The sequence below is a fragment of the Phalangium opilio genome, unplaced genomic scaffold, assembly GCF_054372755.1.
Source record: "Phalangium opilio isolate 3A_F unplaced genomic scaffold, DU_Popi_V2 ptg000042l_1, whole genome shotgun sequence".
Lineage (NCBI taxonomy): Eukaryota > Metazoa > Arthropoda > Arachnida > Opiliones > Phalangiidae > Phalangium > Phalangium opilio.
Window position 1 is genome coordinate 4939685 of NW_028324166.1, and position 25313 is coordinate 4964997.

General features: G+C 37.9%; 1 protein-coding gene across 1 annotated transcript; it reads left to right on the forward strand.

The window, feature by feature from the left end:
* The first annotated feature begins 2779 nt into the window (after positions 1 to 2779).
* LOC149678590 (cubilin-like) lies at positions 2780 to 21863 on the forward strand. Its single transcript, XM_089835893.1, has 25 exons — positions 2780 to 2801; positions 4059 to 4370; positions 4436 to 4561; positions 5220 to 5477; positions 5551 to 5667; positions 6165 to 6416; positions 7040 to 7165; positions 7231 to 7509; positions 8018 to 8398; positions 9290 to 9718; positions 10369 to 10531; positions 10596 to 10879; positions 10944 to 11069; positions 11140 to 11403; positions 11481 to 11600; positions 12278 to 12559; positions 12778 to 12906; positions 12971 to 13495; positions 18445 to 18618; positions 18679 to 18810; positions 18879 to 19039; positions 19180 to 19372; positions 19443 to 19583; positions 20195 to 20515; positions 20632 to 21863. The coding sequence occupies exons 1-25, from the start codon at positions 2780 to 2782 to the stop codon at positions 20883 to 20885; spliced, it is 5571 nt and encodes a 1856-aa protein (XP_089692019.1). The 3' UTR covers positions 20886 to 21863.
* Positions 21864 to 25313: the final 3450 nt, after the last annotated feature.

Here is a 25313-nt window from a genome sequence, read left to right on the forward strand (position 1 = left end):
TCCTCCAATAGCTTTCCGATGTATTTTTACATAAAACAAAGCGTGGGAAAAATCTATCGTCTCTAACCTTGAGCATATTTTACCGAGTGGATTTTACTGAACCACTACATTACTAAACATGAGATGGCATTTATAGTCGTTCTCAAGTTTGACGTTGATAGTAGCAATTTTTTTAAACATGTGTATATTAATCGAGCCAGCTCGGCTCGGCTCGATCATTTTCGAGCCGAGCCGAGCTAGAGCCGAGCCAAGACCCAGCTCGGCTCGAGTCGAGCCGAGCCGCCGTTTTTTTGACTCGAGCCGAGCCGAGCTTTTAAAAAGCTCGCTCAGCTCGGCTCGTGAACAGTCCTATACACAATGTTATTGCTAAGCCTAGTTTAGCCTTGTTATTAAACTATTTCAAAAATTTCCATCTTGGTGAAATTTTAAGGCATTTTAGCGAAATTTGTCTAATTTTAAAGATAAAAATACACCTTACCTCAGTAAATTGGATTTAAAAAGTGCATTTTAAATTAGACTTCCACCTTTTATAAAATATCCATTGACAGATAAATAAAGACTTGGTTCAATAATAGGGCTAACGTCAGCTTTTGTGTCTTCGCTTATGTCTTGGCTATTCAAGAACTTTCTCCACTGTTAAGTGTTAACTCGACTAGTTTTGGTGCGATGGCAATTTTTATCACCGAAATTTCAACAAAATATCTGTTACTCTTCCACACACGAAGATTTAATATTTCGTAACAGCACGCTTTCTTGTTTAAGTTTGAAACAAACCTAAGTTTAACGACACGTTTTAGACTACACTCAAGTTCATACGCACTGGACAACAATAAGAATACACTTATAAAAACAATCAATTGGACCTAAACAGAACTTAACTGCAGTGGTTTTTGATAACTGTTTCGTTCAAAGCAACTTGAAAAGATAACGACCGTTATAAAACGACATCGTTAAAAAGCAATGTGAATTACTTATAAGGAACGAAACTGATAAACCTAACTACTGCAAATACAAGATAATTTCAGTCAGAGCAAATAAAGGTACAGATATTCCTTGAAAATTTAAAATTCTGTAGGCCTAAAGTTTCACAAATTTAACACGCAATTACTTCGTTGTATTAAGAATTACTTTTCGTGTTAGTGCTTACAACATCTGAAGTAGGATTGAAATACGCAGACAAGCATTTTTAATCGCTTAAGCTAAACGTACCATAAAAAAATCAAAGTTTAAAATTTGATGCACTAACCTATTAGCGACATCGACTAGAAGTGAATATTTTACAAAAATCCTCACGATAAAATACTTGTCACCAAAATCATATAGGCCTAAGTATATCCATAAAAGTGAGATTTAAATATAATTGGTAACAAATTACATGGCATTTGAATAATATTATCCTACTCTGTTGCATAATGTAAATATTCAACAAACCGTGTTTATTTTTTCCTAAAAAAAAAGGGTTTCAAAATGTAAAATTTTAATATAAAAAATTAAGAAAGTTAAAATGGCAGTGAAAATTCTTCTAAGGGCTGAAATTTTAAAATTCTGAATGCAATTCGGCTTGTCTTATCCATCTGAACCTGACATTTCACACATTGTTCAAGTATCGTAATATGGTAGTAGGTTATTGAAGCGTGTCGTACGCGGATCATTAGCCTTGAGTTAACATTGTCCGGTGTTTATCTTTCGTTATCGGTGAATCATTCAAGGTCGTACTTTTCCCATCGCTCTAATCGAAAAGGTGATCGAAATAACACGAAGAATAGGATGAGCTTAATTTAAGTACGATTAAATGGAACTGAATTGAATTATAATATGACGGAAGTAAACTACTTAAATATGGTTATATAGAGCTTAATTATTTTTTCAATTAATTTTCAACTATCAAATATTGTAAGCTTCCTGTCTGCGGTTGTGTGATGAGTGTTCAATATAAACCAGGGGCGTTAAACATGTCAGCGGGTCAAATTCAATTCAACACTCATAGAAACCATTCAGTTATACCCTATGTGAGGAACACATAGATTTGTTCTACTTGTAATCTTTAACATGTCATTTTCTGGACCTTTATGCTTGAAAATAAAGGGAGGTGTAGAAACCGTCACCCCTGAACTTAGTATCCACGTGACATCGACATAGCAAACGACCCACGCCGAGACTCATATGACCTATGAGTGTCGAACCCAAGTGTAAACGAGTTCTCTTTGCATAACCTGAACCAGTAAACCTTGGGTCGACGGTTGTCCTAGGAAGGTGGAGCGGACGGTTTAACAAAGATTTAAGCCCTTCCCCTTACCTTAAATCAGATGACCACTTAAAGGGTCTAAGTAAACAAAATCTATGTATTCCTGCTTATATATATATCTTTCAGTAAATAATTTGTATATTTATTGTTTACTCATAGACACAATACGTCACCGAAATTGACCAAACTTTATAGTCAATATCAGTGACACCAGGGGAAAGCTTTAGAAGTGACTTGGTTGAGTTACTCAAATTTGGGTCCGGGAGCCCCTAGCCATAAACCCTTTTAAGATTGTCCTATCGCATTCAATAACTGAAACATTTTACCATTATGCTTAACCCCAAATTACTCATCGGTTTATTGAATTTGAAGGTTGAAAAAGATATTTGTTTCTATAAAACAACATCATCCTTTTCACTTTGGTGGGTCCAAAGACTTTTTAGTAATGGCGTCTACATAGACAGAAACCTCATCAGGGTTTCCAGACCTTTAGCTAGTTCAAAACATTTACGTAAACACAACAAGACTGTTAGGATGTATGCTAAGCTGGTCATTCGTAAGTGCTAGCAATTATAAATTTCTCATAATGATTATATCACTTAGTTGATATGATAAAATGCCAACGCATAGTTTTATTTTAACTAGAATATATTCTGAAACTAAGCGGGTCATGGTTCCGAGGAGAAGAATAAAAGCTTCAGTTTCAAGAAGGCATATCACAACCCTTTTCATTTTCGCAACCCCCAAACTTTATCGTTCTTCTTTTTATGTTTCTTTATAATGAAACAGCCCGGAATAAGTTTACCTTGTTAATATTTTTTTAACAATGGTGTTTTATTTCTATTATACTTTCTAAAAACGGAAATGCTTTCGACAATTACACTTTAGAAATTTTATCATCTTGATATTTTTCCTTCAAAGCGATACGCCTCACCATCTCTTGTTAAAATCAGAGGTCTATAAACTTCAGTGTCATCTTAAAATTAAATGAGCATCTTAACAACCACGGCCTTAATTAAGTATAGTTTAAGCGGAAACCGAAAGGTCGAGAGTTGACATAGAGATTTTATGTTCTCGATAACACAGTTTACTTTGAAAAACTTAAGAACTTGGAACTAACAAACCATTTGTGGGTGGATAATATAGTTTGAACGCAGAATGTAAATATCATTAACATAAAAGATTTCAACAAGTAGACTTCGGGAAAAATTTGCTGCTACATAAATAGACCAATCCATTAATGATATAAGAGAAGCAAACACCAGAGGGGGCAGGGCCGCCATCGGAGGCTATTTTTCTCGCCGCAAGAAGCATTGCAAGAGGCACAGCCTCCCAAGTATAGTGAATGCGAGCTCCATCTGGAGTTGTCTCTTGGAGCAAAGGAAATAGATTCCGATGGCGGTCCCGAGCCAGTGCGTGGGTTTCTCTTCAAGTATTTTTTGGAATGACCTATTAGAAACATTGATCTTTATGGTGTTTTAAAAGATCGAAATGCTAGGCCTTAAGGGAATCACACTCTAAACCTTTCCCTTTTCAATTGAAAGAGGATTTGAAGTATTATATTTTAATCTATTTTATGACAGAGGTAAAATCCGGCAGACGGTATTAATAACTTCAATTCTTTTTTCAAAGTTTTAAAACAGCTTAAAACTTTGAAATTCACTTATATTTGCTTAAGGTTTCTTGAGTTAGTATTCTCTAGAAACTTTCATACGGCAGTACTAAAATGTCTTAAAACCGCTAAGCATTTGCCACAATTCGTGCATAAAATTTGAGACTAAATTTTTGACATTAAAATTTTATGTCTTTTCAGGACGAGTCGCAACATCTATTATCAGCCCAAGAGGACCCATTTGTGACTTCTGTCTTTATGAAGGGGAAGGAAATTTCACTAGTTACGGATACCCGCTTCCGTACAGAGCAGAACTAGACTGCACTTATCGGGTTAAGAGAGTTAGCGACGATGAATGCCAATTAGAAATCATTTTCCACGTTTTCGATTTACAAGGCGATGAAATAAGCGATCTGAGAGGCCGTGGTGATGTGGCTTCGGACACCTGTAATCATGATTTCTTGGCTGTAGCTGGTCGACGATTTTGCGGTCGTGATCATCAGGGACGATCTGGTAAAATACACGTCATTTCGACAATAAATGTTTGACTGAAACTTACATAAAGATCGAAATTTCAGAGGTGGTGCCATTTGAACGTTCACTTTCCGAGATCACGTTTAATTTTCACTCTGATCGCCAAGTTTCGGGTAAAGGATTTTGGATCGAAGTTAGACGGCGCCCAGGTTCATGTCCGCCAGCCAATGGTCAGTATTTGTGTTTTTGTGTGCAAATACAAAGATTTTCAACGTCTCATAGTGAAGTTAGCAGTAAAGGATTTTAGAATTTAAACCGCTGGGTCTGATAGGGTGGCATTTGTTCGTACCTTGCCCATGAGCGATGACTCTACAAATGGGCACGTTACTCATGAGGAGTAAGACAAATAAATCCGCTCATCTTGTTTAGAAGTATTAGACAATTTTCATGGCAGAAGTGTACTACCATAGTAAACAAAATTCTACCCATTTAATAGTAAACATCAGCTAGATGAAGGTTCAATGTTATTCTTAAATTGAATGCTATTGAAATCGTCATTATTGTTAAACAAGATGGGCAGGCTGATATTTTTTCCTCCTCATTTAAACCGTTTCAGGTTTTAGTGGTCAATGTTTTCGAGCCCATATATCCGCAACTAAATGTTCTTTGACCCTTTCCAACCAGTGTGACCCTTTTAAATTGCAGACTTATCAGAAACATCCTGTGTAATATAATTTTACTTATTTCTCAACAATACTTCATTTAGTATTTTATTTTTTTTTTCGATATACTAAAATCTTCTTTACAAGTTGGTTAATTACATTTAGGACGTAGGCCTGCACGAAAACCACTAATCTATAACTAAAACTAAATTCAACATTTTTGTAGAAAAATCACCATCTGCTGAATCATGCGGGCCAACGGACTTTCTGGACAAAGAAAGTATATTAACGAGCCCCAATTTTCCGGAGGACTACGGTGATGATGTTGACTGTCGTTATGTCTTCAGACAAGTCTCTCCTGATGTTTGCGGTCTGGAAATCACGTTTCTTCGATTTGACGTTGAACAAAGTGACGGTTGCATTTACGATTTCTTAGAGATTAATGGGGAACGGATTTGTGGATCACTACCTCCAAATGCAATTAGTAAGGACACCATTCTTGTTCACTCGTTAAAATCCATTTTTCTCTTAAAATTAAACGTGACTTGTATTTACAGAAGTATTTATGTTTAACGAATACGAAAAGCTGGTTCGTTTTGTCACTGACCGGCAAACTACTCGTTCGGGTTTTAGTCTAAGAACTCGACAGATAACTGATTGTCATCCTCAAAATGGTGAGTAATACCACTGCCCTTAAGGGCATATGTCAAACCAGCCTAATTACCAAGTACCATTAGTTCTTCACATTCTATATAGAATCCAATGTCCAATTTTAATCGAGGTTCAATTACCGTGCATTATGTTATGAATGTAAATAAATTTAACGTGTCTTTAATTTAAAAGTCATTAAAAATAATTTTTAGCCTCTCTCAGAAATATTAAGCTTAATTCTCAGTAAAAGCCTGCAATAAAAGGGATGTTCAGTCCGTTATGTAGATTTCCACAACACTGAAAAAAGTCCAAACACTACTGACTATCACGTGGGGTATAATTTACTCTTGTTGGCGCGACAAATTGTCAAGTCTTCAACCCCTTTTATCTTGCAAGGTATTAATTTTAGAAACTGGGCCAATTGTTATTCATTCGTCTCAAACTAGTTGTAGGTTAAATATGGCTGGTGTGAAAGGCCTTTCATATTTTGTGGTACAATAACTTACTAAGCACTCTTTAGAACTACCTCCTCCGCCAAATTGCGCCATTTGTTCTGATCGGCCCGAAGGCGATATCAGCAGTTACGGGTATCCCGATGATTACAGGAACAATTTACTGTGCACATACACGGTTGACAGATTCAGCCCTCAGATGTGTCGCCTGCAACTGGATTTCATCGATTTTGATGTTCATTACACTCCCGATTGTGACGCGGATTACTTGATGATAGACGGAAGGCGATTATGCGGAAGTCAGCATTTAGGAGAGAGACGTAAGTTCGTTGAAAATAATTTGAACCATAGACCAGTAATACTCTCCCTATATGTATGGGTTATAAATAATATTTGCGTACGAGCACGCAATCTTAACAAAACGGCAAAAGGGCGCTTCCTATTGATAGAAACCATTGCCTACTGTGATTTCTATCTCTAACCACAACTCAACTCGACGAAGGATATAAATCACAGTAGAGCAAGGCTTTAGTGTGTCCCTGTTAGGAGGAACATCTATGATAGAACCAAATTCTCCGTTACCCCCCCTTCAAAACCGGTACCGAGCTGTGGCTTTGTATCAGAGTTCCGCACATGCGTAATCGTCGCCACAGAGAGGAAAAAAATCAGAGAAGTTGGTTTATGGCTAGTATTCTCAAGGATGACATGACGTCTGGCTCATCGGTTGTGCGCCGAGATAATTGCGCGTGAGAGAGATATCGGGCTGTACCGATATAGTTACCTTCCCTATTCCCTCTGTCTCTCCTTATATGTGCTCACTTATGGAACGAAGATAGCACGTTGTTCGTGTGGATTATATAGGCTCTGCTGCAGTCCCATGCAGATACATTGAAGAGTTACGATTCGACTTTATTTTAATAAACAATATGCATTTTTATCCCAGAACTTCTGAATTTCGGAAATAAGGGTTCTTTGGTTTTTGTATTCAAAACTGACGGAAGCACTGTTCGAAAAGGATTCCATTTACGCTATCGGCAACTTCCATGTTTCGAGCCTTTGGAACCCACTGGTTGGCATTTCATAACATGATTTATGCATTTTTCTTTACACTCATTATATTATTTCAAATTGCAGAAAGTTCTTCGTCAAGGGCATCTTGTGATATGGACTTCAAAGATCGAATTTTTACGATGGAAAGCCCAGAACATCCCGAAATGTATCCAAATGATTTGGATTGCAAATACAAAATAACCAAGTCTTCGGATAACGTTTGCCAACTTAAAGTAACATTCGTCACATTTGACGTTGAAGACAATGTGGATAATGACACAGGAGGAACTTGCCAGAATGACTACTTGTTAGTTCAAGGCGAAAATGATAAGTTGTGCGGGAATCTTCCAGCGGATTTTACAAGTACGTTTACATTTTAACAAGTGTATAATAAAGACTTTAGGAGTGTCAATAAACCACATCCTTGAGCATATCTCTTGAGCAACAAAATCGTGGAAAGAGCTAAACTATATTTAAAATTCTATCAGAGTTCTGCAATTCTGCTGGTAGAAAAAGGGAATTCGGGTTGATAGTGCTTGTAAGAAACTTATATTAACGGAATAAATTCACAAGTGATCAAAGTCCACAAATAAAATAGCTAGACATTTCATAGTCAATCAGGGTTTTTTATGTCGACTAGCTGCAATGTGTCTAACCCACAATGCACTTCTCTGAATATCAGAGAGATTGAAAGGGCAAACTATTGTTTAGAGGTGCTTGATCATCCTTCCATACAAAGTTTCTGCAACCTGCGGCCAATTATGCTAGTCGCTAGGATAGCCTTACTCTCAATTACTCCTAAAGCCTCATACTAAAAAGCAGCATAAAAGTATCTTTCAATGCTCATTAAAATGTACGATTAAATTTTCAGAGACTTATAATTTTGATACACCCGAAAAGACGATTCAGTTTCACTCAGATAGCGCTACAGGTCGCCCTGGATTTCTGGCAAGAGTAGAACAAGTGGAATGCTCTAAAGAAACCAAAGAACCAAGTGACACAGGCAGCTTAACGGAATGTGACCAGACTATTGAAGATTTACAAGCGGATATATTCAGTCCAGGATATCCAACTCAATACGAGAACGGATTAGACTGTCGCTACACCATAAGAAAAGACTCTGCTATTGATATTTGTCGGCTGCAAATTACTTTCAGAGATTTCTCCATACAAACAGGAGATGTATGCCAATACGACTTCCTGCAAGTTGACAATTTTAAGCTATGTGGAAGCACACCCGAAGGCACCCAAAGTAAGTTATTCTTTATAGATGAGTGCATGCATTACACCTCTATAATAAGAATAATTTCTGAGAAGAAATATAAAGCCTAATGCTACATGTATAGAGAACCTTTAAACCAAAAATCCACTAACTAGAGATTATGTAAGAATGATCCCCAAGTCATTACTGACGATACAAATCCAACAAAGGATGCTGAAAATGTTTCAACGAAAAGGGGGCTTCATATTTCCTATATTGAAGGTGTGTCAGGGAGATCATGGGTTAACTAACGCTAGGGATTGTTCGTTCCCCTAAAAGACTAAGTATGCATGTTCCAAACACCCCCTAGCAGCAGCTACTATCCCTAACCGGAAGTTACAAGAAAATTGGACCAAATATCACGTGTCCTATGACGTCAAAATTAAAATCCCACCTAAAATTGGGCGCCGCCATCTTTAAAATCCGCAAAAACTATTTATTTTGCCTAGAGATGGCGCTATATCTACATCCGTTTTGGTCCAATAAGTTGGGGGAATGAAGAGGAGAATCAAGGAATAATTCGGAACATGAAGTTGGCGATAGAAATACATGGGAAACACGGTTAGTGAACAATCCCTAGCGTTAGTTAATCCATGGGAAGATAGACTAGATGTGTACCGAATGATAGCATCCACTATCTTTATCTCAGAATCTTCCATTCTTATTACCAGCGTTTCAACAAAACATTTTCGTTGAATGACTAATTATTAGTTTACCCTGAAACAAACAATTAGTAATGATTTTTATTAAGTGTCATATATGACTTCTCAAGTTGCATGTTCCCCGTCTAGCAGAACGGCACATACCGTACCTTTGATGTTATTAAAATAACATAATACCATAATAACATTTTCATCTGCTTTTTTATCATTCTCGCCCAAGGATCGTACGATTTCCGAGGCAGTGAATTGAGAATGCTTTTCCACACCGACGCCAATGAAACCAATAAAGGATTTCACATAACAATTCGCCAAATTCCATGCCAAAGTCCAACTGTTCCTTCCATCTCTACTACCTCAACTACAACCGTGGCACCGTTAACGACAACACTTCCCTCTGGAATCAGAGTTCCCGAGTCATGCGACGCAGTATTTACAGAGAAAGAGTTCATGTTGAAAAGTTCCTCTTACCCTGACAGTTACCCCGAAGGAGTTGATTGTCGGTACCTAATCCTTAAAAATTCGCCGAATGTTTGCGCCTTGGAGTTAACTTTCGTCGACTTTAAACTTGAAGAAGATGAAAATTGCGTAGCGGATTATTTCGAAGTTGATAATAATAGGTTTTGTGGAAAATTGCCAAGTAGAGCTAGAAGTTAGTACAATATTGCTATTTACCCTTGAACCGCTATATCTAACTGGGGCCACAGTCCTAGAAAACTATACATAAGTATGGGTCAAAGAATAATTTGAAAAGGGTAGAGTGGCGTCACTTATTGGCGGATTTGGCAAAAAACTAAACCAACGCCCACTGTTATGTCTATCAGTAATCAGAATTAATCAAGGAAGAAAAATCACAGTAGTGCACTTTATTCATGTTTGCAGGATGTACCTTGAAAGGGACTCCAAATAAGGCAGCAGTGGGTTGGTAAAAAGTATTTGAAATACGTCACAGGTACCACTTGACGCCAAGATCAAAAGACTTCGTATAAAAAGCGACCTAGTCCTTGTTTTCTCGATATTGCAATTCCATTTTTTTGAAGTGTTAGTTTTCGAAATAAACCAAACCAAGTTTCATCGGGCCACGCCTGTCCTCGGTCACGTGCCTCTGACATATTTCAAATAATATTTACCCACCCGCCGCTTCATTCTTTGGAATCCCTTTAAACGAAAAAAGCGCAGTAGTGTCTTAAATCTTTCACACATGAAGCTAAAATTGCCTAAGGCAGACCCAAACTTATATTCAGTATTATAAGGATATGCAATGACCAGCAACTAAAATTACAATTTGTCTTCCATTTTCAGGAACATTTACTTTTGACACAGCCACGAAGACCATTTACTTTCATTCTGATTCTATGCATTACGATTTCGGTTTTAAAGTGATTGCTAGGCAGATTGACTGTGAGGAAGAGGAGCCAACGACAAGGCCAACGAGAAGACCGACAACTACAACGCAAAGACCTAGGTAACGCATAAACCTTTTATGCTAGTTGATTAGATTGCAAATATGAAACTATTTTTTATCGTAGGCCAACATACCCGACTACACCCACGTATTACACTAAGCCTCCAGCAAAAGTTTGTCGCCAATACATCAGAGAAAAAGACTCTGTAGTGAAGAGTCCGTCTTACCCCAACAAATACCCTAACAACCTCAATTGCAGCTATGTCGTGGTCAAGGCGTCGGCAAATATTTGTGAATTGAAAGTACAAGTCTTGAATTTCGATGTTGAATCAAGCTCTGGTTGTGAATATGATTATCTGCTGATTGAAGGAGAAAGGCTATGCGGAACTTTACCAACCAACATGACAAGTACGATTACATCAAGTAAATTTTCAAGAGGCGTCGGCTAAAAATATTTTTCACCGTGTTTCAGGGATTTATGATTTTCGTAATCGCCAAAAAATAATAAGATTCAATTCTGACGCTGCTTCGTCCAGAACGGGTTTTAGAATTAAATTGAAACAACTTCCTTGCAGAGGAACCTCATCGGGATCTACAGGTATAGTCAAAAAGATAATTCGAACCTTTGTTTAACTCAAATACATTATTAAACAACATTTATTCCTTAGATTACCCAGTGACTTCACCAATATCCAACAAATGTGACAGAGTTTACACGGGTCGTCGTTTTGCGATCAGAAGCGAAGGCTATCCTAAAAACTACGAACGAAACTTGGATTGTAGATACACTATAAGAAAGTATTCGTCTAACGTATGTGCCTTGGAAGTAGAGTTTGCAGCATTTGCCATAGAAAGTAGTGACCGTTGCACAAACGACTATCTTGAAATAGATAATAAGAGATTTTGCGGAACACTTCCACGCACTGCCAAAAGTAATGTCCTAGTTTAGTTTAGGCACAAAGAGAACGTTATCGATACATTGATTTTAATGAGTGAGCTTCTTCAACAGGAACATTCGACTTTTTGCCATTTGAGAAAGTAATCCGATTTAAATCGAATAATAGACAAAGCGGACCAGGATATTTACTTCGTGTTCGACAAATTGACTGTGGTACTTTGACTACACCCGGTAAAGTATTTTATGAATATTTCGATAACTAGTTACCATTTTGAAATACTAAAAAAATTAGCGACGACTCTAACATTAGAAGCAACAAAACTCTGGCTCTTAATATTATGTGGGGCAAACAATTTGTGAGATTATGTAGTTGAGTGTTACTTGCAGTTCAGACTAAATGGAATAGTATTATCAGTCTTCTGATGAATGAAAAAAATAAAACCTAAAATATTAAAATTGTTAACCTCAAGTATTTTATCCAAAATTGAATATAAACATTAGAAAAGATAGGGCCATGTTTAGCTATTAGACTATTAGACAATGGGAAAATAGGGTATCCTTTACGATATTTTAAATCGATATTTCATGTTTAAGCACGAATTGGGAACATTATGATATTAAAGTGTTGACCTCACTGTCAAATATTAAGTGCCCTGGCCTTAAGCCAATCACGAGGTAAGACGTATTAACGTTAGAGATACAGACTGTGGGGTTAAGGCGAAGACGCTCTAGAATACAACATTTTTTCATATTGACGATAATGCACTATTTAGGTTCTACATTTATAAGTATATATCTATTAACTCATGGTTCATGTTAATAGAAATTTCCAAAGAATTTAGACCATAAATAATGGAAAATGTATTACATTGCATTGATGGTTGACAACATTTTCTTTTGCCATTCAGTTATTCCTCAGCCATCTATTCCCGACATTCCAAGATCTCCATGCGTATATTCATTCAAAGACATAAGCGGTCGTTTCAACAGTCTCAACTATCCTAACCCTTACCCTAGAAATTCGATGTGCAAATTCAAGATCGAGGCATTACCGGGTTTTTGCAACGTAGAATTATCATTCCCAACATTTCAACTGAAACCATCAGGAGGATCTAATCTCGTTTGCTATGAAGATTACGTTGAAATTAACGGCGTTCGATACTGTGGAGAACAACTTCAAGGACACACTAGTAAGTTACCGAAATGTTTTTTCTTTGCGTTGAAGTTGCATTTGCAATGCATATAATTGTACTGCTTGGGAAGTGGAACAGAGAGCTTCTTCAAACGAATGGATAAAAAAGAAGACGTGTTGAACAGCTCCTTTACGTTCTTAAAATGATAATACAGCAATAAGTCTCCAGCAAAAAAATTTACAACCTTTCTCTTACAATTATTAAATAAATTTCAGAAACTGTGGTATTTGAGGACAAATGGAATGCAGTTGTCATTCAAATGGTCAGCGATAATTACGACGAGGGTAGAGGCTTTGACGCTACGTATCGCCAAATTCCTTGCAACAGTTACAAAACAACGCCACGTAAATATTATACCAAAATTCACCATGCATAAAATATTCTCTGCTAATCCACAGTTTTCTACAGCATACGAAGTCTCAACGAGATCACCAACACCAGACATACCAGAAATTTACTGCGATCGTTTTCTTGGAAGCCAAACGTTTGTATTTACCAACCCCGAACTTCCATCAAGTGCTAGAAACGAAGATGAAGTTGACAATGTCATCGACTGCCGTTATACTGTTCCACAAATATCAAATAGATTTTGTAAATTACGTCTAAGGTTCCAGTTGTTCGATATTGCAACTGACAATGGATGCGAGTACGATTTTCTTGAAATTAACGAACAGAGGCTGTGCGGTAGACTTCCTTCGACAACTGTTAGAGAATACGACTTCAGTAACGCGCAAGTGCTTATCAGATACCATACCGAGAACCCATACAGTTCGAGATTTAAGATAGACGGAGAACAAGTTGATTGTACGGTGTATCCAACTAAAACACCGAGTATACCTCCGTATCTTCCCACTGAAACACCACCTCCTGGAAATTGTGATAGAAAAATATCTTCGACTGAATTTGAGATCTCTTCCTTTAACTATCCAAATGGTGAGGAATTATGTTCAGTGTTCAAAATAAATTATTCGTGGGTTTGGATATTTTTACAATTTGCAATAATAAATGTAGCAATTTTATAGTTAGAACACTTATAACTAGATGAAGTAGATTGGTAGTATCATAAGGTATGTTCCATATACTTCGTAATGCTAGAGACTTACTGAGAGCTAGTTCGAGAACGACAAGCGACAATTTACAACACGCGGTTTAGCAATCCATCTTCCTACTTAGTCTGTACCTAGCCTTTGACAATGGATCACCAGGAGTCGCTTTACGAAAATCTATGAAGTTTCACTTAGGTCCCTTCATGACAAGCTCTCAGTAATCAGCGACAAACTTGTGGGTAGGTAAGTCGGAGAGACAGAAAAACATGTTAGCGTCACGAATCAACTAAACTTTATTATCTTTTGTTATGCTATATATATACAAGGTAAAAAAGTAAAATGCTAGGAGTTAATTTTTTACATAAAAAAACATTTGAACTTCTAATTTAAAATTACACAGTTTTTTATCTCGCCACATTATTCCCCTTCCAGTGCTAACGACGTGGTTTGAAAGGTTTTCCCGAACGGGTACGATGGTTATCTGAGGATTCGTTGTCCGCAAATGTAACTTTCTTTAAGACCTTGGGTATAGTTGGTAGGGTCGTCACCACCGGGAGGGCTGGTAACTGAACTTCTTGCTCAAGAAAAGCCGGTTTCAAGCGGTCGATGGTTACGGTGTCCGTTCTGCCTTTAATGCGTAGCTTGAAATATTTTTCGTAACGGTCGAGCACTTGATAGGGACCGTCGTATTTTGGTTGTAATGGTTTACGAACCATATCGCTGCGAATCCAGACGTGCGAGCAGTCTGAAAGGTCTTTGTTGACGAAGACATGTTGTGTAGCGTGATTTGAAGCAGGTTTAGGTCGGACAGATTCCATGATTGTGCGCAAGGAGCTAAGAAAGTCGTCAGGGTTTTGTCGCTGCGGAACTTGGTGGAAAAAATCTCCAGGCAGCCTGAGTGTTTCGCCGTAGAGCATTTCGGCAGCAGAAGATTGTAGATCCTCTTTAACTGCCGTGCGAAGCCCCAATAGAACCGAAGGTAATGTCTTGGTCCACTGGTTATTTCCATGTGCGGCGAGTGCGGCTTTAAGTGGTCGATGCAGGCGTTCGATCATTCCGTTTGACTGGGGATGGAAAGCGGTTACTTGCTGGTGTTTCGCCCCCAGGTGGTCTGCAAGCTCCTTAAAAAGGCAGGAAGTAAACTGTCGTCCTCGATCAGAATATATGGTATTTGGACATCCGTAACGTGAAACCCAACCATCGTAAAAAGCTCTGCAGACACTCTCGGCGGTGATACTCGTAATCGGGAGTGCCTCGGGCCATCGAGTAAAACGATCTATGCAGGTGAGCAGATAAGAATATCCTTCCGAAGGAGGCAGAGGTCCGACCAGGTCGACATGGACGTCTGAGAATCGCTGCGTAGGTCCTAAGAAATGACCATGTGGACTGATTGTGTGTCGTCCAACTTTGTTCCTCTGACAGGGTATGCATTCCCGAGTCCATTTTGATATATCGGAGTTCATGGATGGCCATACAAAACGCTGTGCTATAAGTTTTCTGGTCGGGTTAACGCCGGGATGAGATAAACCATGAACGTTGTTGAAAACCCGTTTCCGGAAAGGTACTGGGATGAATGGTCTAGCTCTTTCCGTTCCGACGTCACACCAAATACTAGCGCGTGTATCTGGGAGTTCGAGCGCTTTAAGTTTCAATACGGTCTCCGTTTCAAGTAAGCCTCTTAATTCTTCGTCGGATGCCTGGGCCTCTGCGAGCTTTTGGAAGTCCAATGATTCGACGTCCGTGTAGTTAATTTCTATGCGCGAGAGAGCGTCTGCGACAGTATTCTTTATGCCTTCGATATGTCGGATGTCCGTAGTAAATTGACCAATGTAATCCAAATGTCTGGCTTGTCTTGGACTGGCTTTGTCAAGCTTCTGATTGAACGCGAAGGTGAGTGGCTTGTGGTCCGTGTACAAAGTGAATTGTCGTCCTTCGAGCATATGTTTGAAGTATTTTATCGCCGAGTAAGCAGCGAGAAGCTCTCGATCGTAGGCGCTATACTTTTGTTGAGTTATGGATAGTTTGCGGGAAAAGAAAGAGAGCGGTTCCGAATAGCTTCCGTGGTCGTGTTCCAGTGCCGCACCGATAGCAAAATCTGATGCGTCCACTTTAAGCGCGAGTTTTGCGTCATGCTTAGGGTGGGAAAGCGTTGTAGCGTCCCGTAGAGCCCTCTTGCAAGCTTCGAATGCTTCCTCTGCTGCTGGTGTCCAGCTTATTCTTGTTTTGTCATTCTTTTTGGCTCCTTTAAGATATTCGTTCAGAGGGGCTTGAAGTCTTGCTGCGTCCTTGATACATCGACGATAGAAATTGCCCATGCACAAAAATCGACGAAGGTCCGCGATAGTTATGGGTTTCGGGTAGTCGACGATGGCTTTAACCTTGCTCGGTAGTGGTGAAATCCCTTTTGAATTTACGAGATATCCAAGGAATTCGAGTTCTTCTACTCCAAGTTGCGATTTTGATGGATGAATAAGGATGCCATATTCTTTGAAGCGCTCAAATAGGGATCGAAGATGTTTCTTGTGAGTCTCTCGATCAGGTGAAGCTACGACCACGTCATCCACGTAAACAAATACGAAATCCAAGCTTCTGCAAACTTCGTCCATAAATCGTTGGAATGTCTGGGCTGAATTACACAGACCAAACGGCATGCGCAGAAATTCCCAGAGTCCAAATGGAGTAATAACAGCAGTTTTATGCACGTCAGGTGGGTGTACCGGTATCTGATGGAAAGCTTTTTCCAGGTCAAATTTAGAGAAAATTTTACAGCCTGCGAAATTAGCTGTAAAGTTGCTCAATAATGCCAATGGATATCGGTCTGGACGAGTCCGTCGGTTCAATGCACGGTAATCACCACAAGGCCGCCAATTTCCGTTTCCTTTGGGTTGCATGTGGAGTGGACTGGCGAAGTTGCTTTTAGATGGTCGACAGATGCCTTGTTCCGCCATTAATTGGAATTCTTTCTTGGCTATGGCGAGTCTCTTCGGGTCGAGGTTTCGGACACGTTCCACCACTGGAGGTCCGGTAGTCTCTATATGATGAAAGACATTGTGCTTTGGCTCTTGTAACGGTCCGGATGGGCGAACGATCTCCGGAAATTCAGCGAGAATTTTATGAAATTCTGTAGTTCCGAAAATTGTGGTTATGTTGGTTGCAGGATGGCGGATAACTTTGCAGTAAGCTGACAGTAACGTTTTACTGTCCACTAATTTCCTCGTTTTTAGGTCGGGTAATAGATGGAAAGTAGATATAAAATCTGCTCCTATGATTGGTTTGCGGATATCTGCGATGACGAATGTCCATTTGAAATTTCTTCTAAGTCCCAGGTCAAGATGAAGAATTTTGGTTCCGTAGGTATTTATTTGTGTCCCGTTTGCAGCAAATATCTTGAAATGGCATTTCGAATTGTGTCGCTCTTGTTTGGTGGGTGGAATGACTGATATGTCAGCGCCGGTGTCGATTAAGTAATTACGTTTCGAGGTTTTGTCGTATATGAAAAGGCGATGTGAATTCCGGCCATTGAAATCGGTCGTCGCCATATCCGATCGGCCTGCTAGTTTTCCGGGTCCATTCGCTTGTGTGGGGATTGGTTCCGAAGCCATGCGCAAGGATCTTGACATTTGTTTGCTTTTTCCCCAAATCGGAAGTGGTAAAAACAGAGCTTCCCTCTTGGATTGAAAATACGGCCTCTAGATCGTGAACGGTTTTGTCCTCTGCCACGACGATCCCTGTCACGATACTGAGCACGACCTCTGGTGAATGAATCAAACCTTTGGTTCAATTCCTCGATTTCTTGAGCAAGGCGCCGAACAGATGGTGGATCGTCGGCCTCTGGGTTATTTGCAGTAACAGCTGATATTGTGGTTGGGCGGATGGTCTCGACGATCTTGTCAGCTTGAGCGGCAATCTTGTCTAGGTTACTTTCGTTGCTCATGACTAATATACCTCGGACTTGCTCAGGAAGTTGGTCCATGAACAGTGATTTTAGTATAGCATCATTGGCTTGTGAACCAGCTTGAAGACGCATCGTTTGCAGGAAGAGTGAAGGCTTCTGGTCGCCGATTTGCATTCCGCTTAGTAGTTTGCGTAGCCTTTTTTCGTCCGTATCGCAGAATGAAGAGATTATTCGTGCCTTTAATGCTGTGTAAGGATTTTCCGGAGGCACCTTGACGATGTCAGCGACATAAGGAATGATGGTTTGGTCCAGGGATTGTAATACGTAGTCGAATCTTGTTTGTTCAGTAGTGATTCTGCTAATTCGGAATTGGGATTCTATTGTGGAGAACCAGAGGTCAGGATTGTCTTTCCAAAATAGAGGAAGCTTGACTGAGAGACGCGAAATTTCATGGCTTTCGGGCTTCTCCTCCTTGTTGAAGTCCTTAGTAGACATCACTTGATTAAGTTTCTCGCTTAGGTACTTAATTTGTTCAGTTAGAGAAGTTTCCTCGTCGTCGTCGTCGTTCCCTTGCATATCGTTCTCCGTGTATTGCTTTAGGCTTGTGTAAAAAATAAACTATCCGGGTCACCAATTGTGGGTAGGTAAGTCGGAGAGACAGAAAAACATGTTAGCGTCACGAATCAACTAAACTTTATTATCTTTTGTTATGCTATATATATACAAGGTAAAAAAGTAAAATGCTAGGAGTTAATTTTTTACATAAAAAACATTTGAACTTCTAATTTAAAATTACACAGTTTTTTATCTCGCCACAAACTTATGAAACATATTTTATGAACTTATGGTAGTTATGAAAGTGCTCTAACTATCGTTTTAGAAAGCTTCAAAATATAACCTCAATTTCAGCGAGAAATATTTTCTTCGTGTATTTTATATAGGATACCCTCAAACTCAATTTTGCCGATATATTATCGAAAAACAAGACAAAAACGTTTGCGGTTTGGAGCTCAATTTTGTGCGATTCGAGATTCAAGACTCGCATAATTGCTTGCGAGATTACTTCAGCATTGAAGATAGAAAAATATGTGGCACTTTAGCTCCTCACACTACAAGTTAGGGATTATTTACATCTCTTTGTTGTCTACAATATATTCATTGCCGATCATTTACAGGAACTTACGACTTTTTTGACCACGAGAAATTGCTGTACTTCAGATCGGACAGTGATATTAACGGTCCTGGTTTCTTTATCGAAGGTCGACAAGTGTTCTGCAGAAGTCCTTTCGTTCAACCAACGTCTGGCAGTACGTCATTCCTAAATTAACAGTTTTACATTTATTTCAATATTAACTGAAATATTACATTTCTTTAGATACCCCTCATCTTCCGAGCACTCCAGTGTTTCCTGAAAAACCTCCGGAACCATTTCGCCGTCCCAGTTGCGACAGATTTTTCATCGAAGAAGAATTTGTTATCGAAACTCCCACAATTTCAGACAATAATTTTCCACGTGATATGCATTGCAGATTTGGTGTAAGGTTTTTAACAAATTGTAGCGTGTAATCTCAATACTATTTCAAGCACACTTTTGTTTCGAAGTTTGATTTATGCGCTATTATTAATATAATAATTGCTAGTTGAAAAATTAAGTACTTAGATAAAATAACCCGCAGGTACGAAGACTGAACAACAACGTTTGTGCTCTTGACTTGACATTTATTAAATTCGACATGGAAGACGACATGCCTCTATGCCGAAGCGATTACCTCGAGATTTCTTCCGACGCGTTAGCCGGTGGACAGTTTAACAGAAGAAACGGGAGACCACCATTCCGATTATGTGGGCGAATGACCAACTTTGCTTTCCGTAACTACGATGCTTAAAAATTACCTTAATTTGAAACTTTCATGTATACTTAAATAATCTCTTCATATAGGTCGTATTGAATTTATTTTGCCCGAAACGGAGAAGATATTTATTTTTCATACTGATCGAGCTCTAGTCGGTAAAGGATTCGCTATAAGGGTCCATCAAAGTTCAGATTGCGGGCCTCAAGACAATTTATGGATGCCCCTAAGTAAGAAATAACTAAATACCTACCTAAGTCAAAAGTTCTGAATGACTGATTAACATTGCCCAACCCACGTTACTCTTAAGTATTAGGCACGCACAAAGAAAGATTTTTACAATCGGCTGCCATTTTGAAAAATGGCGGCCAGAAATCTTCCATGCATTGCAAAACAGATTTCTTTCAATATTCAGTACATTTGTTTCCCATATCCTATAAACAGACTTTACAGCTTTTGGGTTTCGATTTGCCGCCATATATTTAAATGGCTGACAGATGTGCAAAATCCTTCTCTACCGATTTCACTAATATTTGGTACACTGGTTTCCTCTATCCAATAGAATTCCTTTTGAGGTTCGATTTGCCCCCATTTTTTAAAATGGCTGCCCGAAAAGCAAAACCCCTCAACCGATTTCACTAATATTTTACACATTGGTTTCCTAAATCCTAAAGAAGGGCCTTATTGCTTTTGATCTCCGTTTTTCGTCGTATTTAAAAATGTCTGCTCGAAAACTAATATAAATGTCAAGATGGGCTGACGGGCGACGCTTTATGCCTTTGCTTCTAGTTAAATTATATTACAATTTTCATAAAATTCACTACAAAACCTTTTTTTGCAGTTCCTCAAAGATTCCCACCAAGAAGCTTTCCAATTGATGAACCGAGAGTCCCAAGTAGACTTCCGTGTGAAGTTTGTCGGCGTCAATTGGAAGGAAAAATAGAATCTCCTCATTATCCTGCCAAATACCCAAACAACATTCATTGCGAATATCATCTGGAAAGACTACCCGGTTTCTGCGCTATCGAATTGATTTTCACCGACTTTCAAATTGAAAAAGATGAACCCAAACGATCATTAGATCCAACAGCTCCTTGTGTTGGTGACTACTTAGAAATAGAAGGTAGACGCTTCTGTGGGTTCATGCTAAATGGAGTTACAAGTAAGTTTAAAATTCTTATATATCCTTGTTCATTTTTATTTTGGCTCAGTTTACATGAGTGTTATATCGGTTTGGAGAAATTATTTGCTAAATAGTTTTGTTCTTGCTTAATATAGAGATTCTACCATTCCCACCCGGAGAACTATCACAAGTAAAGTTAATCCTAGCAACTGATCAGTTGGTTGGAGGAAGAGGATTCCAAGCTGAATACAAGCAATTGCCATGCAGAGACACTCGGGCAACAGCTGACAACACCCACACGGGAACAACCGCTTCTCTTGTCGCGAAACCAAATGAAAAACTAGTTTTGAAAGAAAATGGCAATACGAATAACACGACATATCCGGAAATTCGCCCAAGGAATAGTTAAAATATTGAATCGCTTTGTTACTTCTTGTACATTACACTATGAACTACGCATTCATATCGGTTAACTATTAGAAAAGAAACCGTTGAACTGAAGGCATTATTGAATTTTTTTTTAAAAGCGGTGCAATCAGAAACTTTGCTGGAGTGCTTGAGAGTGTTTTTAAGGATCGTGAAATTTTAAAATTATATCCTTTAAGTATATAAATAATTACAGGAATACACACAGCTCATATGAATCGTGGTGTAGCCATAGGCGGATTTTGTGGGACCTGCTAAACAAATCATTATGAATGACGGATAATATTGCAACTAGCGCGCGTCTGGCCTTTCGTTGCGACCAACCAATGAAATCTTTGTTAGAAAAACGTTAGAATTATGTGACGGATAGTACTCAAGCCCAGCCCACAAAACCCGCATAGAAATTAACATCTGATACATAGAGGCACAACCGTTTAAATTAGCTATATGTATTCCTCGTAATTATAATTTGAAGTGCTGTTTTACACCGAAATCGAAAATTTGCATCACCATTTCACCTAATCCTGATCAGTGGATAATAATAGTAGTAGTAGTAGTACTACACTTTTAATGTTTACAAGTTTTTGGATTGTTAAAGTGTATTATGTGATTCAATGAAGTCAGAACGTTTATCATATCGCTTAAACCAAGTGAGGACAAATTTAGCTTTAGAAATTGCAATAAGAAGAGAGTGCATTATATTTGTGCCTATGTCGAATAAGAAATTGGAAGAGCCATTACTTATCGTTATTATGTTACTTGTGAGGCATGGCAGCACTAATATTAAACGTGATGAGTGAGGGAAAATGTAGCTTTAGAAAACAGAAAACGAAATCTGTTGATTTATAAATTTTAGCTTTAGAAAATAGATTAAGATTTCAGTTCATTATTATTGTGCCTTTACCTTTCAATGAAGATATGCCGAATCTAACATTGTTACTTTTTTACATTTTTTTAAGCTACTTCGGAATAATAAAAATTTCGATATTGTATATTAACAAATACAGACGTATTAATACAATTATTGAACATTTTCATAATTTTCATAAAAGCTTTTTCATATTATCAAACCGAATGATCCACCTCATTCTCTAATCATATGAGATAACGGTATCAATTACTGAAGCAAGTGGAATTTCAGAATTCGATAAGCAGAGCCTTGACAAATCTTTGATTTAATCATGTAAGTAAGCATGACTTTAGGACGAATTGCTGCAAAAATTCAAAAGAAGGCTAAGAATTATTATACAACGCATTCTTACACAAATAACACCTCATATTGTGTGTGTAGTCAGCGAGTTAAAGATAGTGCATTTTAAGTATGCATTACTTGCCAGAGGATCTAGCTCCAAATGATGTGAATCCCTTTTTGATAGGTAGGTACTACGTTATGGAATACACTTTATTTCCGTTAAATGATGATCTAAAAGTTCTTGATCGCCCGATACATTAAAAGGAAAAGGAATAGCAAATTAAAATGGTCCTATTTTGTATATCAAGTTTCATCAAATGCAATATTTGATCACGGACCTTGTGGGTTTATTTTAATTTCATACCATCTACGCTTAGGAATAAAAACCCAGTTGCTAAATACCGGAAAGAAACTGATGAAAGCGAGTATACAAGCCAACTAACATGTGGAATATGGTATATACGGGCCTCATTCGTATAAACTAACGATAAAGAAAAATTGAAAATTCGCGAAAAAGCTGCCTATTTAGCACTAAATCATTAGGAAGTTTGCTTTGCTGGAGCGATCACTGCATTACAGCCGATATTATTTGGAAGCCATTCAGGTACAAATATACACCGAAAAGGAGCGCCGTTGAATCACACAACTGATTTATGTCTATAATTTAAAGGGATAGGATCAACGTTTTCCGACTAGTACAAGATGAGGGCAGTTTTAGGTAAAAAAAATGTGCCTAAAATTATGTGTGCCAAAAAAAAATCGAATTAAAACGTTTAAAATTAAGAAAAGTACGTTAGATATTTTGAAATTCAAACTAGCCGCGAAATACTGCCCAACTTGTTTTTCACACTATGACGTTGTAAATGTCTCTTGATTCATTGGTTGTTTGGAAATAGGAAAATGTAGGGGAACTCAAGTTGAGGATAGTAGGTTTTTTTCCGTCGTCTGCTACAGAAGCCAAATAGAAAATGTCATCGTCGACGTCGAGTCGTAGCTCGGAATCCGAAATATCAGACGGGCCTGACTCTGTAGTAGAATCCGATAGTTTGGACTCGTTTGAATCTTTCGAAATTCGTGAGTTAAGTGAGGAAAATTCAAATTCGGATAATTCGTTACTTGGTAGACTATGAAATGACAGAGATTTGTCCGAGTCTGTATTGGTACAGTCAAAAACAACGCACTTTTAAGTTTCTACGACATTTTGGCAAAGGCTTAGTTTCCATGATCGATTTTTTTATTCTAAGTGGCCCTAAATTCAAGCTTTTAAGATTTATTTTTCAAATTAAATGTGCTAAACCCCTTACTTAAACGATTTAATTGCTACGAAACTATTTAGCTTCTTTCACGCCTCTCAAAACACGTAAATAGAAATAAAAGTTAAGGCCAAGTTTATTTGTGATCCACAAGTGAAATAGTATGAAAACTACTGTTAGTCGTAAAGCTACCATATCTTCAAATAAGAGGAGCGTATGGAGGGGTGGGTAAATGTTTCAACCGTGTTTTTGCCAAACGACGCAGGAGGGGGTAGTGATCGGAGCAGTCCCAAAAAACAATACTTTTAAAAATTAATTAAAAATAGTTAAGTTATTAAAAGTATCAATATATATATATTTTTGAAAACGTAATTTTAGGTTCTATCTGATTTTAAAATATGAAATCTTTTCATTAGTAGCCAAAACATCGATTCTATCCCATTAATAACTCAGCAGCTAACCGTCATCAGCGTTAATATTGAACTTTTATAGTCGAGATTCCAGAATAGGCAAGTAAGAGCATCATTATTTTTATTGAAATTAATTACAACACGTGAAGAAAGTAATTAAATTCTTCCGAAATTCCGTATTACTATAAATTCGAATTATACTTCATTGTCGATAAACGCTTAATATTATTGATTAAAGCGATTATTTAAACAATTTTGAGGGAAGTTCGACCCTTTTGTGAAAGGTTCGAGAAGATTCTCAACAGTTTGAATGCCAGAAATTTACGGACAGTACGAGTTAGTATTAGGAATCCAAGTTTGCCAAAGATTGTTTCTACAAATGATAATAAGAATTGTGTGTAGATATAAAATTGGGGCAAACACGTGATTTCATTGTGATTACAAGATAATATAAAACATCCTGATTGCCTACGAGTTAAAAGAAATGTAGGGGCAAATACAAATGGGACAATTAAGACTCCGCCCATTATGCTTCTTTTATATTAAATGTTTGTGCGATGGTTGGCATTCCTAAAATCAGCCCCTTTTGAAGCGATGGGTAGGGTTTGCGTTTTACAGCGTGAATAACGTCGCCATGTGACTTTTTGACTTTGAATTGCCGTCATATTGTAAAATGGTGGCCAGAAATATAAAACCTATCTTCACGGAAAAACGACCGCGCGTTTCGAGTGATAACTGTAATATTTAGTACACTGAACTTTTGGGGTTAAAAGATTTGCCATTTTTTTAATGGCGGCCTGAAAAGTAATAAATAAATAAAAAAATAATAATGTCCCGTGTCAGGCTGACGGGCAACGCCAGGTGGGTGCCTTTGTTGCTATTATTAAATAAAAACTGACTAGCATTAAAAAATTCGGCCCTAAAGTGACGACTGGTTAATTAGAGAGAAGAAAACTCCCTTGAACGGTCAATTAAAATTTCAATTTTTATTCGAGGCACGAACAGAAAATTGCTTTACGTGATGTCGCCCGCTGAAAAAAAACCTCAACTTCGTTTTCTACAGTTTTTCATATTTTTTCTCTCAATTTGGTTTTAGAAAAATTATAAACGTATCAACTTTGAAAATCAGCTCAACTTTCATTATATCTATTAAAAGTATTAAATTAAAAAATGTTCTCGAAGTATTTAAAAATTTCAATCACGATCAAAGGTTTATTGCCAATTACATACAGATAAGAGAAAATTTCCAGAAACCTACTGAAATTAAGACAAAAACTTTAACGACGTTCACACTTAAATGGGAAGTCGGTTTGAACCGACTTCGAACGCTTTGAAAGTCAATTGTGAATACAACTAACAACGGAAAATGTACATACAAATATATCTTTCAAGCAAGTTGGGACTCAGGACTCAGGAGGCGTAGTTTAATTTAAGTTGCATAACTCGAAAGTACACGTTTACTTTTTAGTTGGTTTTAATGAAATGTAGATGAACAACCCGGAGTTGCACGTGGAGATTTATTAGTTTTTAAACAGTGATGAGTTTTATGTCTATGT